Source organism: Castor canadensis, chromosome 18 (genome assembly GCF_047511655.1).
Source record: "Castor canadensis chromosome 18, mCasCan1.hap1v2, whole genome shotgun sequence".
Lineage (NCBI taxonomy): Eukaryota > Metazoa > Chordata > Mammalia > Rodentia > Castoridae > Castor > Castor canadensis.
Window position 1 is genome coordinate 39,650,201 of NC_133403.1, and position 20,738 is coordinate 39,670,938.

The 20,738-nt window shown below is 38.0% G+C and overlaps 1 protein-coding gene across 8 annotated transcripts in view; it reads right to left on the reverse strand.

Moving 5' to 3' along the window:
• Positions 1-20,738, reverse strand: part of Ift81 (intraflagellar transport 81) — a 172,120-nt gene that overhangs the window by 11,382 nt on the left and 140,000 nt on the right. For 6 of the 8 annotated variants that reach the window (XM_074060863.1, XM_020187074.2, XM_074060864.1 and 3 more), the window contains 5 exons: positions 14,589-14,738; positions 11,343-11,471; positions 9,894-9,983; positions 1,092-1,178; positions 41-112 (listed from right to left, as the gene is read on the reverse strand). In XM_074060863.1, the coding sequence (XP_073916964.1) occupies positions 41-112; positions 1,092-1,178; positions 9,894-9,983; positions 11,343-11,471; positions 14,589-14,738 (528 nt within the window). Of the gene's footprint in view, positions 1-40; positions 113-1,091; positions 1,179-9,893; positions 9,984-11,340; positions 11,472-14,541; positions 14,739-20,738 lie in introns of those variants that run through there. The other 2 variants (XR_012443493.1, XM_074060867.1) reach the window with 2 other exon arrangements.

Here is a 20,738-nt window from a genome sequence, read left to right on the forward strand (position 1 = left end):
AAATCTCAGAAAAGCTTCTGAACCATATTCTTTATCTTACCTTAATCATACAATTTGTATAACGATATTTACTTTCTTCTTGAAGACATTCTTCACGGAGTCCTCTAACTTCCTACAATATGCAATTTTAAATGGACAATGTTATTGAAATAATAAGAGATGCAGAGAGCATGACTTTATATGTACAACAAAAGAACTGAGTCACTTACTCTCCTGCAATTTTAAGCTTGTGTAATTACTCTAACAGAACAAGTTTCAATCTTTTCTAGGCTCTTTGTATCACTCCAGATTGAGATCATTTACAAGGTTTGTTGTGTGTCCAGCACTGTCCTAAGTGCAGACAGGTCCTTGTTCTCATTCAAGCAGAGGAGACAAGCATAAATAAGGAAACACATAGTGGAAAATATTTCAGATGGACATAGTGAACTCTGAGAAACTCAGCAGGAGAATGAGATAGACAGGGTGGACCAAGATGGGGTGGAAAGAGTGGAAAACATAGGGTGATCAGAGAAGACCTCCAGGAGGAGGTATAGGATGAAAAGGAGAGAACAAGGCAAAGAGCTAGAGACAGGATTTCCCAGGCAGAGGGAAGAGCATGTGCAAAAGCCTGGAGGTGGAAATGAGCTCAGCCTGTTTGGAGTTCAGGAAGAAGGCCAGTGTGGCAGGAGCTCCATGGATGGGCAGCACAACACAGGGATATGAAGTTAATGAGGCAGGTGGGGCCTTATAAATCACAGTTTAGAGGTTATGTTTTATTTTAAATCAATGGGAAGCCAATGGAACTTAATCCAAATTTTTGGCTACTCTATGAAGAATAAATCTTAAGAAGACAAGAGTGGAAGCAGGTGGAAAGCAGGTAGAAGGTTACTATGGCAGTCTAGGCAAGAGATGATGGAACTTAGATTTTGACAGCAGTAGTACAGATGGAACAAGTCAGTGTGTACAAATAAAGTTTAAACAACTAACGACCACTGGAGCTTAGGAGATAGGCAGATAATGATGATAAAGATTTGGGAATCTTTTGAAATTAATGTGAAAATATGTACACACAGGTAGTTTTTGCTAAGTTGTAATAAAAACTCTCTTCTTACCTGTTCTAATTTGGACCGATTGCTTTCAAGGCCCGCTGCACAGCTATCATACTGGGATTTCTTTTCATCACACTCCTGGGTTAGTTCCTAGTATGAAAAGGGCAAATTATTGAATAAGTGAAAAACAAAGTCCTAAAATCTGGCTCTGAAACAATGTGTGCCCTTGTCAGATGTGTAACTTAACTCTAAGCTTCTTGGCATACTTAAAAGTTATTTATACAACAATCAGACATTTGAGAATTATGACAGATGGAGGTGCTGATAAGAATAATAGCTACCATGTATTGAGCTGTGTGCCAGGCTCTTTATTAGGAGCTGGGGATACAACAGTGAACAAAACAGCCAAAAATTCTTCCTCTCAAGTTCAGACGAGTACACAGACTGCCTAGAGCTATGACAGGCAAATACAAGGACTCTCACAGACCTAATCCAGGCTTGGGGATCAATGGGAACAACTTCCTTCAGAAACTGATATCTAAGCTGAGCATGAAAGATTAGTCAGAATAGTTAGGGGGAAAGTGAAAAGGAGGAAAGGGGTGTGTGTGTGTGTGTGTGTGTGTGTGTGTGTGTGTGTGTGCGCTCTTTAAAGAAACATTATAAAGGATTGGAAGCAAGAAAGAACAAGAACAATTAAGGAACATACAAGTAGTTTATTTTACTGGAGTGGGTCTGGGAAGTGGTGAGAAAGGAAGATGAAGACTTAGGCGTGGGCCTGATCAGGAGAACTTTGTGAACCATGTTAGGGCATTTGAACTGGGCCTTGACAACAACTAAATCTCACAACAATGCCTTGAAGGAGGTACTACTGCCCCCATACAATGCTTGGAGAACATTCCGGAAACCCACATAACTTGCCAAAGATTATACTGCAGAAAAGGGGTGGAGTCAGATTTTGAGTTCTGGCTGTTTTAGTTTCAAAGTTTAGTCTAATGTGATAGTTTGAATGAGGTAATCTGAAAATTTCCTACAAATACCTAGAAATGCTAAAAACAAAAAGCATCTGCAAATATTTGATAAGGTAAAGCAAACATGCATTTAAATGCAGAGCTGAACTGAGTTCTCAAGGAAGTGAGAGGTATCACCAGGGCCAGAATAAAAGGGAAGACAGAGTGGCTCCCTTGGGGAAAAGACTGGGGGAAGTCAGTTTTGGTAACAGTGATTTTAAGGTCTAAGCAAGGCAGAAGAAAAGCCTTAGGCCCTTGCAGAGAGGGAATTAGAACTGAGGATCCCATGGTAAATCCAAGTTGGGAATTTATGAGTAAAGGGTTAACACTAGCTTGAGAATGACCTTGGTTTCACACAGCACAGTTTCCTTGGAAACAGAAGTGTTACCATAGATGAATAAGGTGTGTGCTGCCTTTATTGTGTGGGACTGTGTATGGAGTGGGGTGATGAGAGCAGTATAAAAGACTGGGGGGGACTGTGGCTTTATGTATCAAAATAACTTACAGGTATCTATGGCTTTTAAGGGTGACAATCATACTCACCCTAAGTGGGAGATGGGGCAGCAGATGCTGTATACTAGGAAGCTGCTGGGCCTCTCAATGAATAAAGACTCTATAGTCGATGAGAGCCTTTTTGGCCTGTGAGTCTGATGGCCAAATTGATCACGTGCGGCTTTGCTGCCACAGAGGCAAATGAAAGTGGCCCGAACCCAGGCAGTCTTGGGGTTTAAATTTCCCCACTACATGGTTTAGGAAATCCCAAGTGGAGACATTAGCTCAAAATTAGCTCCCAGCTTGTAGTATTTCTAAAATACCTGGCAGAATAACCCATAGTTGTCAAGATTCAAGAGACAATACCCATTACAGGCTCATGCCTATAATCCTACCTACTCAGGAGACAGAGATCAGGAGGACTGTGGTTTGAAGCCAGCCCAGGCAAAATAGTTCCATGAGACCCTATCTTGAAAACACCCTTCACAAAAAAGAGCTGGTGGAGTGGCTCAAGGTTAGGTCCTGAGTTCAAGCCCCAGTACCACAAAAAAAAAAAAAAAAAAAAAGAGAGAGAGAAACAATACCGCCTGGGCATGGTGGGCCGTGTCTGCAATCCCAGTACTTGGAAACTAAGGCAGGAGAATCACTAAGGAGTTTGAGGCCAGCCTGGGCTACGTAGCTGGTTTCAGGCCAATATGAGGTATATGGTGCCACCCTGTCTCAAACAAACTGAGGAGGGGAGGGGAGGGGAGAGGGAAGTGGGGGGGAGAGAGAGAAAAGGCTGCTAAAAGTAAGCTCACAACCTGAAAGTAAGGAGGGGAGAGGGGAAGGAGAAAGGAGGGGAGCGGAGGAGGGGAGGAGAGGGGAGAAGAAGAGAGGACAGGAGGGGAGAGAGAATACCAGCTAAAAAAGTAAGCTTACAACTTGAAAGTGAGGAGAGGGAAGGGGGGGAGGGTAGAGGGGAGGGGAAGAGAGAAGAGGGAAAATAAGGGGAGAGGAGTGGGGAAGGGGAGGAGAAACAAAACCTGCTAAAAATAAGTTCACAACCTGAAAGTAAAAAGCATGTAAGTAAGGAAACAATCACTGGAGTGAGAATCAGAGAATGAGAAGGTATAAACAACAGCAGGATTATACCTCAAAGGAATTTGAATACTAGGAATAAGCCCATTAAATAAGTATGTTTAAAGTAATAAAACTATGAAGGAGGAACTGAAGAGATTATAAAAAGACATAATGAGAAAAAATAAGAGGGAAAAGGTAGTCATTTAAGTTAAAAATTAAGTGCATAGAATAAACATAAGATTAAACAGTGCTGAGGAGATAAAAGAATGAACTAGAAACAGGAAGGTATGTTAAAATTTTAAGAGTAAATCACATTAGAATCAAGTAGAAGACAGAAAAGGACATTAAAAAAAATCAGGCTTGTAGGTAGAAGAGAAGAAATTAAACAAAAAAGCACAGGATATACAAAATAGAAAAAAATAAAAATTTATCAATAATCAGAATAACTGTAAGTGGGACTAAATTCATCAAGAAAGATTTTTCGCTGGACACCGGTGGCTCACGTCTGTAATCCTAGCTACTCAGGAGGCAAAAATTAGGATGAATGTGGTTTGAAGCCAGCCCAGGAAATGGTTTCTCGAGACCCTATCTCAAAAAACCCTTCACAAAAATAGGGCTGTTGGAGTGGCTCAAAGTGAAGGCCCTCAGTTCAAGTTCCACTACCGAGAAAAAAAAAAAAAAGACAGTTGAAATGGGATGTAAAAAAATCACACATACACAAAATTCAACTATATCCTATTTATGAAACATGTATATGACAAAAATAAGGACACAGAAAGCTGAAAGTAAAGAAATAAAAATAAATGTACTCAGCAATACTTCCCAAAGAAAGCTAGCCTTCCTGCTTTAACAGTAGGCAAAATAAGCCTCCTAGGCAAAACGCATTATCAAGAGAAAAAACAAAGATAAAGCTAGGCATGATGGCTCATACCTATAATCCCAGCTACTCCAGAGCTAGATATTGGGAGGACTCCAGTTCGAGGGCAGCCAAGGCAAAGAGAAAAAAAAAATTTGTGAGATCCCATCCCACCAAGTGTGGTGGTGAATGCCAGTGACCCCAGCTAAATGGAGGTGTAGGTCTAAGACCAGCTCCAGGCAAAAACATAAGACTCTATCCAAAAAATAACTGAAAGCAAAAAAAGGACTTGGAGCACAGTTTTAGTGGTAGAATAGCTGCTTAGCAAGTACGAGGGCCTGAGTTCAAATCCCAGTACTGCCAAACAAACAAAACATAATTTACCAGAAAGTATTTTTTTTGTGTGTGTTAGTGGGGCTTGAACTATACGAACTATACCTTCAGTCACTCCACCAGCCCTTTTTGTGATGGGTTTTTTTCAAGATAGGGTCTCACAAACTATTTGCCTAGGCTGGCTTTCAACCTTGATCCTCCTGATCTCTGCCTCTTCAGCAGCTGTGTGAGCCACCGGTGTGAGCCACCGGTGCACAGCCAGAAAGCTTTATTTTTTAAAACCAGGAAGATTTTTTTGGTGTGGCAAAATATGCGTAACATGAAGTTACCATCTTCACCTTTTTTTGGTGTGTATAGGGGTTTGAGACAAAGTCTCACTATGTAGCCCAAGCTAGCCTTGAACTCATAATCCACCTGCCTCAATCTCCCAAATGCTGGGATTACAGGTATGAACCACCACATGTAGCTTCCATGTTCACCTTTTCTTTTTCTTTTGGCAGTACTAAGGTTTGAACTCTGGGCCTTGCACTGGCTAGGCAGGTGCTCTATCTTGAGTCATGTCCCCAGCCTTCCCTCTTCACCATTTTTAACTGCATAATTTAGTGGCATTAACTACATTCACAATGTTGTGCAACCATCACCACGATCCTTCCAACTCTTTTTCACCTGAAACTTCACTAAGTCTTTTTATCCATTTTACAACAACTCCCCATTCACTTGGAAGGTGTTTCGTTTTGTTTTTGTTTTTGTGGTACTGGGGTTTGAACTCGGTCTCACACTTTGCTGGGCAGGTGGTCTACCACTTGAGCCACACAACCAGCCCTCATCAGGAATTTTTGAACAATATATCTAAGAAGCTTGATCTGATGAACACATGGAGAACTCTGGGAAACACACGTTCTTCTAATGATCAAGTCACTACAAAAATTAGGAAGGTCTCAGATCTCTTTAAAGTCTTTTTTTTTTTTTTTTTTTTTTTTTTTGGTGAGACTAGGGCTTGAACTCACTTCCTCATGCTTGCTAAGCAGACATTCTACCAATTGAGCCACTCGGTCAGCCCTTTTTTGTGTTGGATATTTTTCAGATAGCATCTCAAGAACTATTTGCTGGGAGCTATCTTCAAACCACAATCCTGTTGATCTCTGCCTCCCGAGTAGCAAAGATTACAGACATGAGCCACCAGTGCTGAGTGAGAAGTTGATTTTTAATAGGCTTTAAAATCAAAAGCCAAGCATAAAATGACATCACTAAGACTAAATATGTCTGTGTATAAGTAAATGTATAGGTATTTCATGTATATGTATGAAGGTAGCATAATGAGATACACCAAAGGGGAGAGAAGGGAGGGGAGTTTAGGGAATATAATGGGGGTGAACTTGTTCAGAGTACACTATGTGCATCTATGAAATTTTTGCAGTGCAGTCCCTTGTGGTATTAATGACCACTTTATTTAATTTAAAAATGAAAAAATTTTAAATAAATACAAATGAACTAAATTTAGCTATTAAAATAAACCTCTCAAGATTGTTTCATTTCAGGGTATATTTCGAAAAGTGAAATCTAATTCAAGATCTAAGACAGACATTTAAAACAAAATTAATTTTTTAAAAGTATAAAGTATAACATGAACAAAAAGTATAGAAGGCAAATGCAAACAAATATGATAATATTAGGGTGGATTTTCTGTCCCCCACCAAAAAAATTGTTTTCTAAAACAAACTTTTTGTGTGCCAGGGATAGAACTCAGGGCCTTAATCATGCGACATACTACTGAGCTACACTCCTCAACGCTTAAAATTGTGTTTAGAAAGTACAGCAAAGGTATGGAGTTAAATTTGGGGCAGTTATAAATAAGTATCCATCCCTTTATTCCCACAACATTTCTGAAAAGATGTAAGAACCTGTTAACAGTCATTACTTCCGGGGAGTGTGCTCAGGTGCACAAGGACACAGATAGAATTTCTATTCTTTTTTAAAAACCATTCTATACAGTTTGAATTATTTGCCAACAATATGGTTTTTCTTTTATCAGAAAAAGCAATCAATAAGAAACATTTCTGTGAAACTTATAAAATTGTATACAGTATGAGCATTTTATATTTTCTCATATATTAGCAATTGTATGTAGCTATTCCATTTAATTTATACAACTGCTCCTAAGAAGATAAATACAAAAATTTCAAGAAGACATTCTAGTTATAGATTATAAAAGATTTAGATAAATATAAGTGATAAACTTCGAGTTTATGATGTTTTTAATTTTAAACAATTGCTAATATTCAATTTAGAGTACATTGCAAGCACAATAGGGAGTTTGCTATGAAATTTCCTAAATACTTAAGGGTTGCCCATTAAAGTAAGAAATGTAAAGTATTTTTAAACATTCCTGCTATTAAAAAATATGACAACTGAGCACAGTGGCATTACTCAGGAGGCTGAAGCATCTGGATCACTTGAGTCCAGGAATTCAAGGCCAGCCTGGTCAACATAGTTAGACCCTGTTTCAAAACAGTAACACCAATATTCAACTAGAAACAATTTTTAGGGGCTTGAGCTTGCCTAGGATGCATGAAGCCCTAGGTTCAATCCCCAACATCACAGAAGAAAAAAAAAGTTTTTAAAAGATGGGGAGTATAGCTTAGTGGTAGAATGCTTTTCTAACATGCCAAAGGCCCTGGTTTCCATCCACAGCACTGTGGAAAAAAAAAAATAAAACAGGGACAATAGGACAGTTAGTAGTGAAAACTTCAATACAAAGTGTGCAAAGGAAGGCTACAATGTGAGATATGGACAAAAAGAAGCCATATAGTAGCTGAGATTATAAGAATGCCAGACCAAAGATTAAGGAGAAGCCATAAGACAGAAAAGGAAAGGAGATGGAAAGTCTGGCTGGTGGCAGAAACAGTGAAAAGACAAAGAGATTCACAAAGAATCATGTTTTTGGTGTAGTGTTAGTACAACGAATTTGGCTCTGCCATTTGCCAGCTATGTGACCTTGGACAAGTCTTTAACCTCTCTGTGCCTTTATCTGTTCATTTGCATAAAGTGAAGTCCTCAAACCAGGCATGGTTGGTAATACCAGCACTCAGGAAGCAGAGGCAAGAAAATCAAGAGTTCAAGGCCAGCCTGAGCTACTTAGAGACTCTTTCTCAAAAACAAACAAAAAAAGAAGAAGAGGAGGAAAAAAAAAGGAAAATGAAGGAGAAGATGAAAGGGGGAGTATCTACTTTATTGGGTTGTTGTAAGGCCTAAATGAGCAACGTCAGAACGTATGGCTCATAGCTAGCACTTGTTACAGTGCTTGTTCCAGAAATGCCATGGCTCTGATCCTTAAATTTCTATAACAACACATTTCCTTACGGTTTTAAGTACCCTTTCAAAAAACTTCTCATTCAAAATGTGAATGGACTTAATAAAAAAAATACTATTTACAAACAGATTTATTAGATTGCTAACAGGGAGCTTTTTAAAACCATCACTGGAAACACATACAACTAGTCCTTTCGTCTTCAAATTACTTACTCAAGAAGGGGACTAAAAAAAGCAACATCTGGGGGTGTAGCTCAAGTGACAGAGCACCTGCTTAGCAAGTGAAGGATCTCACACTTATAATCCTAGCTGCTTGGGAGGCTGAGATTGGGAGGATTGTGGTTTGAGGTCAGCTGGGGCAAATAGTCTGAGAGATCCCATCTCCAAAATAACCACCATAAAATGGACTGGACGTATGGCTCAAGTTGCACAGTGCCTGCTTTACAAGCACAAAGCTCTGAAAACCTCAGTCCCACCAAAAAAAAAAAATAAATAAATAAAAAATCAATGGAGTAGAACACATCCATGAAAACTACTGACATCCCCAATGTGAAAATAAGGTTAAAAATTTCTTTCTGAAATTTGTTTTCCCTGACAATCACTTCATCTGTTTCCTCTTTCCTTATCAGTTAGGTATATGATTCTGATTATGCTTTTCCTATATTTGTTTTCAAGATGAGGTATCTTTTGTTTCAATTGAATTTCTTTTTCTTTCTTTTTTTTTTTGGTAGTACTGGAGTTTGAAACTCAAGACCTCACGCTTGCTGGGCTGGTGTTCCACCACTTGAGCCACTTTGTGATGGTTTATTTTTGAGAAAGGGTCTCATGAACTATTTGCCTGGGCTGCCTTCAAACCATGATCCTCCTGATCTCTGCCTCCTGAGTAGCTAGAATTATAGGCGTGAGCCACTGGTGCCCAGATCGCTTGAACTTCTTTACATGCTTGTCTTATCTCACTTATTAGACCATGAACTCTGAGAACAGGGACTTATCTTCCATTTCCTTTGTGATAGCAGTGGTCTGTAATGGGACAAGCAGATTGAAATAAGGAGATACACATTCTAGTCAGACCTCAACTCTCTACTTCCCACTTGTCTATTTGGATAAGCTACTACACCTATCTTAGACTTCATGGCATTTTCTATAAAAAAGGAAACGATGACTAAATGATTTCAACGTTTATGTGATTTTCCATTCTGACTCTAACAGATGGCATTCATGAAGGATTTTCTGGTTCCATCCTCAGGCACATGGAACACAGCTTACATTCACTCAGGATTACTACGTAGAGAATGATGAAATAACAACTGCTAATGTCGAACGGCGGAGGCTACCTGATCTAGTGTTGTGAAGGGCATTTGCCTTCCAACAGTTTATCTCTAAAGCAGTGGTGAGAATTAGCTTCAAGAAATGGTACTTTGTTACTTATCATAAGATATCATAGTCTGCCTCCACTGTGCCTCCAGCAAAGTAAATTCATTAATCTAAAGTTAACTTGTCACCACTTGTTGGCAGAAGCTGAGCTCTTACCTGGCCACAGAAGATTTTCAGCTCTCACATGCCTATGTGGATTTCAGTTTAAATTCTTTCTCCTCCCTTCCTCCCACTAATTTATGACAAAATTAGTAGCACAAATTAAACAAAAATCACTGATAGATCACATTACTACTTTCTTTCATAGAATCATATCAGTATAATAATAACAATTTGTTTTCTATAATTATTCCAGTAAGAGATTCCTTAGCCGAACTAGTACATTTGAATAAGATAGAACACTAAAAATATCACAAAATCAAATTTACTTACTTGGCATTTCTGACGCAATTGTCGTAGATCTTTTATAACAGGAGCTAGAGCTGACTTCTTTTCTGATACCAGGGAATTCAATTTTTTTACCTGCCATTTAAACAAAAAACATGACATCTAAAAAAGTTCAAAAGAAGAAAATACTACATGCATAGAATCAAAAAAATCCAAACAAACTACAAATTACTTTTACTTTATTGCCTAACAAGAAGGGATTTTGCAAATTTTGATTCCTTAGCAAGATGGAATACCATTTAGCCATTCAAAATCAAACCACTGTGCACAGGTGGCTCACTCCTGTAATCACAGCTACTTGGAAGACTGAGACTGGGAGGACTATGGTTTCAGGCCAGGCCAGGGAAAAAAACTGCACAAGAGTCCATCTCCTCAGAAAAAAACTGGGTATGGTGGCATGCCCCGCTACAGCAGGAAGTGTAAAATACGAAGATCACAGTCCAAGCTGGTCTGTGCAAAAAGGGAGACCCTACTACCTTCAAAATAATCAGAACAGAAAGGGCTGGAGACATGGCCCAGTAGCAGAGCTCCCACCTAGCAAGCATAAAGCCCAGAGTTCAAACCCCAGTATCACGAAAAAAAAAAAGACTGTAAACTGCAATGGGATAATATTTAAACCTAACGTTGAATGAATAAAATAACTACAAAGTTATCTGTTTTATATTATATAAAAATATATGTAGGTTATATAAGATATACATAAATGAGGATGGAGTGATATTCAAAATACTTAATAACCTGAATGGAGTAAGTAAAGCTTAATCAGAACACCTACTAATCATAGGATGACCAGGGTCCTGGATACTCTTCTGTACAAAATGCTAATCTTTTTAGGAGTTAGATTTTAGTAAAATCCAGAAGGTTCTAGGGGAATGTCCAGTGTGGACACAGGCATTCTAAGAGTCTGGAGGCAGCTATTTACCAACAAGGAAGGAAAGATTTCAAAATTCTGATCCTGATGAAAATGTAACAGGGTACTCTGGCTGAATAGCAGCCCTGCTTATGGGAAGATACTAAGCATGTCCCCCAAAATAAAATAATTTCATTAGGTAGGGTGGTATCATTTGGGAAAACTTATTTTTTATTTTTTTTTTAGTGGTCTGGGGTTTGAACTCAGGCCCTGATGCTTGCTAGGCAGGTGTTCTACCACGTGAGCCACTCCACCAGTCTGTAAAAATTTATTTTTATCATAAATATTTCTTTAATGTTACATAACCTTTATACATCTAGAAACCCCACAAATACATAAACTATTAGAAGTTTATGTATTATAAACATTATTAGAATGAAAAAAATTCAAAAGATATTGATAAAAACACATGAAAGAATATAAAGTAAACATCATGTAGAGATGAAAATTTGAATGCTTCACTGAAAGAAATGCCAAACACCTGCCTTCTTTCAATAAAAGACAACAAAAGAAAGTATAGTCACCATTTCGGACATATCGTCCAATGTTCGTCCTTTCATTTCATCAACTTCACTCTTCAGTGCCGAGACTCTTTCTAGCTCTTCTTGGGTGTAACTATACCCAGATATACCCTTTTTCTCCTCAATAGTTTGCTATAAGTAAAAAATGAAAAGACCACAAAATGGGTGTTAACATCTTGCTGGCTCCCATAAAAAATATGCCGACTTCATACTTCTGTTGAAAAAGTTGTAAATAAAATAAATTTGTTTAAAATTTGAAAGGACAATCTTCGTTGACTTCAATTATAATTTCATTCAATGACGTGCCTTTACATGTTATAAATGTACATTAAATTTGACTATGTTATTTTCAGGTGCATAGGGAGCATTTCTAATTTTAGGCTTCAGAATTTTTAAAAAATCTCTTATCTCAGAGCTTACTTACAGTAGGAGTAATAGCAATAAGTAAATAAAAAAGTAATATGCATATAGTATGAGGCGAGATGGGGCTGGAATCTTGAATTCTGAGATAGTTAGAAAAGGTCTTCCTGAAATGACATCTGAGCAAAGCTCCGAAGGAGATGAAGAAGACAACATATGCAGTAGGTAAGAATGTTAATTTGGGAGAAAAACTAGGAGAGTGCAGTATCCTAGAAGACAAGTGAAGAAAAAATTTTACAGGAAAAGGGAGTGATCAACTATGTTATACTCTGCTAAAAGGTTCAGTACAAAAAGGACTAAGCATTGATCATTGAGTTAGTAATGGGAAGGTACTGTGATCTGACAAAAGAAGTTTCAGTGGAATAATAGGTTTGAAAACCTTATTGGAAGCTGGGCATGGTGGTGCATGCCTGTATTCCCAGCACTCAGGAAGCTGAGGCAGAAGGAACAAGAGTCTGAAGCCAGTCTGAGCTACAGAATGAGACCCTGTCTCAAATGAAAACAAAAACATTATTGGAGAGGGTTCAAAAGAGAATGGAAGAACCAAAAAGGAGAGAAAGAGAGAACAGAGAAAGAACTAGAATTCTGGGCTACCAATGAGACCCAAAGCGATAAAGGGAATTGCATAGAATTAGCCCAAAATTCTATATGCAATTTCCTTTTTAAGCATTACCAAAATCCTAAGTTATGCACAAGAACAGTAAGACTCTCAGAAACCAAGTGGAAATCAGCAGACAGTTGCTGAAGAGCTGAGCAAAGATTTCCATAGATTTACTGTGCTAGGAAGATGGAGGTAGGAATTAAATACCTTTCAAGTTGTAAATGATCCAACTCATCAGCTGAAGCATCAAAAGGGCTACTTCGCAGAAGATGTGTATAACCTAGGAGTAAGAGCTAGGCCCTAAGAGTAAGAACCACTTTCTAGGTGTAAACTCTCTACCACAGGTACAAGGAATAAGTGAAAACTAAAAAAATATCAGCTGTAACAAAACCTACCCTCGACTAGATCGGAAAAAAATTTTTAATTCTCTTTAAAGGAAGCAAATACAGACACAGCCCTGAAAACTCATCATGACTGATGCTTGCCATCCCACAAAAATGATCACATAAGCAAGGTAACAGAGCCAAATGAATGAAAATCAACAGAAAAATATAGACAATAGAAATAGATGCTTGAGGCTGGTAGAGTGACTCAAGTGGTAGAGTACCTACCTAGCAAGTGTTAGGCGCTAAGTTCAAACCCTAGTGCCAAAAAAAAGAAACAGGTGCTTGAGCAAATGAGAAACTTTAAAATAGCTGTGATTAATATATTCAAGAAAATAAAAGAAAAATTGGAAAGTATTACAAACTATTGAAATCGACATAAAATGGAAACTTAAGTTTTTTTCTTTTTTTTGGTGGTACTGGGGTTTGAATTCAGAGCCTTGCACTTGCTAGGCAGGCACTCTATTTCTTAAGCCACTGTGCAAGCCCTATATAATGGAAATTTTAGAACTGAGAAACGTAACAACTGATATTAAGGATGCATCAGATGGATTAAATAGCAGACTAGGCACACGCAAAAAAGAGGATTCACGAAATGGAAGATAGCATAGCAAGAAAAAAAAATCCAGACTGAATTACAGGGGGAAAAAAAAAAAGAAATGAAAAAAAGCAAAACATAAAACCTGTAAGAAACATGGAAAATGGTGGCAAAATCTAACATACAGGTAACTGGAGTTCAAGAAAAAGAGAAGAGAATGAGAGTCATAATAACTGAAGTAGTCACAGTTGAGTTAGAAATTCCTCACAGAAAGGAAACTTGAAAATTCTCAATTGTTTGATTTTAAGGCCAAAGGAATAACAACAAAAATTAGAAAATAATTAGATGTGAACAATAAAGCACTTCCTACTATCAATTTCAAAGTTTGTGTTGTTAGAATTCATGTTTGAGTCCGCAAATTTTCAATCTTAAATTTTCTATTTTTCTTTCTTTTTTTTTGGTGGCATGGAGGTTTGAACTCAGGGACTCATGCTTGCCAGGTAGGCTCTCTATTGCCTGAGCCACTCTGCCCAGCTTAAATTTTCTAGAAGCAAATGATACTCAGTTTTCAACATGAAACTGAAAATGTTTACAAAAGGAACCACAACTAGGTAAAATTTACCTCTACTAGATTGCTAGCTCATAAGCAATATCCTCATGAAATAGTTTCCCCAATGAGTGAAAGGAAGATAAAAAGTCAAGACCAAGAAAACTCCGATGAACCGGCATCCACAGTAAGAATAGTTTTCCTGCTGGACTACTCAAGTTTAACTCTTTTCTGACAACTAGGCACAACAGTAACAAGCCTGAGGCAAACTTCCACGTAGCTCCTTCTGTAGACATCTCTTTCCAAAGCTCCTCGAAGTGCATGCTCAGAAATTCTGCCCAGGAATCCATGACAAATACACATGTTACAGTCACTCTCAGTATGATAACTTTACTCAGAGTAACTACCTAACCAAAAGAAAAACCCACTTGGACTTTAACTTCTACTAATAATCCCAAAGTCAGCACACATATTTTTTAAAGGAAGTGATTACTACTACATTAAAAATACGTAAGTCAGGGCTGGAGGCATGGCTCAAGTGACAAAGTGCCTGCCTAGGAAGCACAAAGCCCACTTATTTATTTACTTATTTTTTTGTAAAAAAAGAAAAAAAGAATCAGCTTATATGACATCTCTCTAATTCATCAGAGAAAATTAATTGTTGTTGGCTTTCCAGTAAAAACAATGGCTTTCAGTATAGAACTGCAACCCACAGATCTCCTGGCATTATCTTCAGCAGCCCAGGACAGTACTGTGTTACCAGCTGATGTTGAACATTTTCATGACGCTGCTTGAGAAGTTCTTCTGTCCTCTGCAGGAGACCAAATTCAGCTTTAAATTCAGCTATTATTTGATGCTTCTTTTTGAAAACTGTGCTCTTGCTTCGAAGTTTACTGACATATCTTTTGAACTGTAAAAAAACACAGTATGTAATGTAATGAGTAGACAAGTAGTATCCAAGTATCCTATACAATCACAATGCACTAAAAATTTTTCTTTTCTACTTACTAACACATGTGTATAATAATAACTACTCAATTAAAACATTGCATGTACATTTTTATTTTTGGACCATCTAGATACTCTACATCTTTATATAAAAGTTATTCACTTTAGACTGTACAAATAAGGAATTAAGAAAATGAAGTTCAACCCTTTTATAAAAGAAATAGCATTTTAAAAGGAGGGGAAAAAGAGATGATGACTACAATTCTTGCTATGGTTTTATCATAGCATAGCTTACATACTGTACTGTTTTAGTAGGAGTGTGCTGGATTTGCTGGGATTAATGTAGACAACCAGAATCACTGAAACTTGTAGCAAAAATTTATCACTTAAGGAATGTGCTGTGATTGTATTTCCTAGGAAGCATCTGAAACACTGGGATGGTACTCATCCTAAATGTTTTAAAAAGTACAAATATTTCATGTTAGTGGGATCTTGTAGTCATTTAATTCATCTATTTACCTACTCATGATATCAAAGCTATGACTACTCTATACTAATGGAAAGACTCCATTATTAAGTAATACCAACTAGACTTCAGAAAAATCAAATGAAAAAAGGTGAACATAATATTTAAAGAAATTCGTAAGTGTTATTTAACATATATCATACACTAGGCAATGTGCCAGACAGAGAATACAACTCTAATCAAGGTCCTGCCTTTATGAAACTTAAGAGAGAGTGGGGAAAATAACAATGAACTGGGGTTTACAAAAATGGAGAACATTACAAAGAACTAAAGATGACCTGAGAACAACCAACATGAGTTTAACCTAGGTCAGGATGCAGAAAGAAAGGCAAGGGTTGGGATTAGGAAAGATGGGCTACAGTAAGCTTCTTGGAATAAATTATATTGAAGTTAAGCCTGAAGGAGTAGACATGTGAGAGAGAAAGGCAAAAGAACCAGAGAAGAGCACTTCAGAAAGTGGGGAAAGCATATGTAAAGGTACTGAGGCATTGATTTAATGAAGGTACTGCTCAATGTGAGAAATGAATGCCAGAAACAAATGTAAGAAATTTCAGATATTCTGAAACAGAATACTTAAAAACAAATCACTTCCTCTTATATGTCATTAATACTAATACTTTTCATATTTCTTACTGTACAAAATAAAATTTTCTGCTCTATAGCTGAACACTATGGCTCAAGTCTGTAATCCTAGTTACTTGGAAGGTGGAGATCAGGAGGGTTGTGGTTTGAGGCCAGCCCAGACAAAAAGTTGGCAAGACCTCATCTCAACCAATGGCTGGGCATAGTGGTGCATGCCTGTCATCCCAGTCATGTAGGCAGGCCCAAATAGGAGGACTGCAGTTCAGGCTGGGCCAGGCATAAAGGGAGACTTTAATCTCAAAAATAACAAATGCAAAAAGGACTGGCAGAGTGGCTTGAGTGGTAGAGTGCCTACCAAGCAAGTGCAAGGCCTTGAGTTCAATCCCCAGTACTGCAAATTAGAAAAGTTGGAAATGATAATAATCATCACTATTATTATCATATTTGGGGGCCTCTATGCTTTGTTAACTTAACTACACTATAACGGAGCCTCTGTGTAAGAACTCAGCCTCCCACACTAGACACATCTCATGAAGACAGAGCAAGCTCCTGTGCTGTGTAATCTGGAGCAACTCTCTGAAGCTTGGCTTAGTTTTTTAATGCCCTGTGCTTCTTAACCCTACTTTTTAGGGGGAGGGGAGCTTAATAAATAATATTATAAATAATGAAGTAATGAACAGATTACTGAAATTTTGCAAAATAGTAAAAAGGAAAAATTCAAAGCCTCTGTCCCAATGCAAGCTCTATTACTACAAGGGCATTTTTTCTTCCAATTTTAAGGCTAATTATAAGGTCACTAATTCTAAATTATAAGGCAGTAAAACTGGGTACAGAACTTCTAAACTGCATTTTTCTTAATGACTTAATTGCTTCCTGAGTAAGCAAAGAAATTCCTTAAAAGTAGTAAGATGAAAAATTTTTCATGTAGAAATAATTCTTCAATTCCTACATGACTTAAATTTGGAAGAACTGAAGAACGCATTGTATTTCAGAGGAAGGAAGTTGAAAATAATTTTCTATCCACAATTGACTTAGAATTTAATGTTAAGAATCCAGCCCCCACACAGCAAATTTTCAATAGCTGGGTTACAGACACTGCTCTAAAATTTTAAGAAATACCAATGTACCTAGAATCTAATAACTTGTTAATTTCCCTTTTAAAGAATAAATGTGTAAGCTTGATATATCCACAGACTCAAAAATCCCTAGAGTAACTATATGTTCTATTAAAAGTGTCCTGGGCTAAGTGCCCAAAACAAAACCAACTCTGTTCCTCTGCTATCCTCTGTTAACATCTAGGCTACAGCCCTTCTCTATCTTCTGTGCTCAAGAACTATTTATAAAAGCTAAAAGCTAGAGATGTTTTTGGTGAAAGAACAAAGCCACAAAATACTCAACGTGCTCTATGTAGACTGGTTATTATGTGACAGTCATTGTACATACTACCAGGGGACGGAGTCAGGTCACAATAATCACATTTCTACACAGAGAAGCAACGGGTAGCCATTGAAGCATCTAAGGACTCTACTACCACACTCATTGGAAGAAAGGAAACACATTATCCATGGTTTTCTCCATTGAAAGTTTCTTCAAATCATTTGGATTTTAAGTTATTTGCAAGTTTTCAATATCATACAAAAACACAATCTTCAGACACTTTTTGTTGCTGTTGTGATTGTTTTTGAGACAGGGTCTCACTGTGTAGCCAGGCTGGCCTCAAACACATACTCCTCCTGCCTCGGCCTCCCGACTGCAGGATTTACAGATGTGTATCAGCATGCCCAGTTCATAATCTTTCTAATAATTTCCGTAAAACCTATTTCCAGAAACATTCAAAAGGAACATAGGTTTCTGATGCATTCTGCTAAACTGTCCTTCAAAAGGCTAGTTATAACACTCTTAAAATCAATCTAATAAGCAAAATACTATCTTACTTCTAACTTGATTTCTTTAGTAGGAAATACCACTTTTTCACATTTATTGTACATACATGGAAATTTAAAAATTTGTCCATTTTTGGCCCACTTTTTAATTGAGGTGCTTGTCTTTTTCCTGTATATCTGTAATAGTGAGTCTCAAACTTTTCTGATCTAAGGAGCACTTGGTATATATTTTTTTAAAGTACTGGAATTTGAACTCATGACCTCGTGCCAGGTGCTCTATCACTTGAGCCACATCTCCAGTCATTTTTATTTGTTTGTTCTGGCTTTAATTATTTTTCAGATAGGGTCCCATGGTTTTGCCTTGGGCCAGCCTTGAACCTCCACCCCTCTACCTATGCCTGGCCTACATAGCTAAGATTACAGAAGTGCCCCACCCCATCTGCCTTATCTGTTGAGATGGAGGTAGTTTCCTTAATTTGTTGATGGGCTGGCCTTCAAACCATTATTCTCCCAATCTCCGCCCCCCTCCCTCCACAGCTGGGATTACAGGTGTGTAGCACCTGAGCTCCCTATTTTTTTGAGGCAGGGTCTCATTACACAGCCCAGGCTCGCCTTGAACTCACGCTCCTGCCTCAGCCTTCCAAATTCTATTACAGGAGTAATACATACCCTTCAAATTACTGAGAATCTCAAAGAGGTTTTGTTTATGTATTTTCTATCTACTGATATTTACCATATTAGAAATGAAAACTGAATATATTCTAAAATAGAAAAAATATGTATCTATATCGTTTACTACCAAAGTGATGGCATTTTCACACAGAAAGCCTCTACTCAGGAAAATGAGAGTAAGCACTGCTCTCTCAAACTCCCGTGCCGCCAAAAAAAAAAAAAAAAAACCTAACAAAAAACTGCCCTCCCTTCCTGGCCATGTGGCTCCCAGCTTTTTGGGAGGTGGAGATGGGGAGGATCATGGTTCAAGGCCAGCCTGGAAGAGAGAGTTAGTGAGATTTGACCTAAACAAACAAGCTGGGTGTGTTGGAACATACTTGTCTGTAATTCCAGCTATGCCAGAGGCATAGGTAGGAGGAATGTGGTCCAAGGCTGGCCTTGGCAAAAAGCATGAGCCCCTATCTGATATATAACTAAAGCAGTAAGGGCTGGGGTCATGGCTCAAGTGTTAGAGCACCCACCTGGCAAGCACAAGGCCCTGAGTTCAAATCCTTATACCCCCACCCCCCAAAAAAAGAACTGCTGTCCCCTTCCTAATTCAGAGGAGTGATGGTGAGGACGAATGGGAGTGGCAAAGAGGCATGTAGGTCCACAGGCCAAAAACGCAAGGCAATGAAAAGGCTTGAGGAGTCATGCAAAGCATGGACCAGTGGGTAGTAATCAGGGACACAGGACAGTGAGGGGTATGGAACTGCAGATCAGCAGGCTGAATGCTAAGTATGTGGAATGAGGAGGATGGGGACTGAGAATCATATGGAAACCTAGGCTATTAGGCATGGCAGCTGGTGACACAGAAGTTGAGGGACAGTGGGAAGCCACAGTAAACACTGACACTGAGGGTCAATGTGGGCTGATGAGGTGGGGGCAAAAAATTGCAGTGTGGAGGAGAAAGACAGAGTAACTGATAGATTAGCTAAATTGAACAAAAAAGTTAAACTGATTAAGCCAGGTGTGGTGTTGCCCATCTCTGATTCTAGCACTTGGGAGCCTAAGGCTGGAGGACTGCAAGTTTGGAGCCAGCCTGGGCTCAAATGACAGGACCCAAGTCTCAGAAGGAAAAAAAAAAAAAAAAAAGAAAGAAAAGAAGAGAATAGCAAAGGCTAAAAGCTAATTGTGCATATAGGTAAATGATGCAAAAGGGAAACTAGGAGTCAGATTTCTCAATGACAGAAAAGGTATTTTTAAAGTAGCAAATGAGAAAAGCTAGGAAAGAGTGCTACGGTGTAGGGTGTTAGAAACCACAGTTTTATAATACATGTACACAGTTATACAATTACAGACCCATGTGTGAGTGCAAATATATACATACATATAAATATGTATCTTTTCATTTTATAGCCAAAGTAGTAAGAGAAGAAAAATAAATAAAAGGTGTAAGATTTAGAAAGAAAAAATGATATTATTATCCTTATAACTATAACTAATAAGAGAATTTACCGAGTATTCTGGATACAAAGTCAATGGCAAAAACCAATTGCAGTTCCATATGCAAACAAGAGTTTGTGACTGTTAGAAACAATTCTAATTGACTTCAAACCCTTGAAAGTCTCTTTTCCCAAGTTAAGTGCCTGGTAAGTGTCAAAAATTACATGTTCCTTTATGTTTGTTTATTTGCCTGCTTGCAAATATTGTGCCTCAATATCTAGCATGAAAATTATTTTCAAAGTAATTAGCTAGGAGAGCTTTATAGGGTAATCACATAGTAAGTACTTTATAGTGTTAAAGAACTATATTTGAAAAAAAGGCACTATTAAACTTATAGACAAATGATTCATTTCATCAAAGAGTTTTTTGGGGTTTTGGTGGGACTGGGGGCTCAGGGCTTCATACTTGCAAAGCAGGTGCTCTACCACTTGAGCCACACCTCCAGTCCATTTTGCTCTGGTTATTTTGAAGATGGGGTCTCAGGAACTATTTGCCTGGGCTGGCCTCAAGCTGTAATCCTTCTGATCTCAGCCTCCCAAGTAGCTAGAACTATAAGTATGAGTCACAGGCACCTGGCTTCACCAACGTTTTTAACTTTCTATTTAGAACAACTGGACTAGAATGAGTACTTTTGTCTCCAAACTTGTTAGTCCAACATCCATGCCGTTTTCCAATTCTTAATCAAATGATTTATAAGTGTACAAAACTAAAGGAATAGGCTTGAAGGAGTTAGGGAATTAGGAGATAAGCAACCGCCAAATGTTTAAAAGTAGCATGAGTATGCCCAAAAGCCGTAAATTTTTTGCAGTATCTT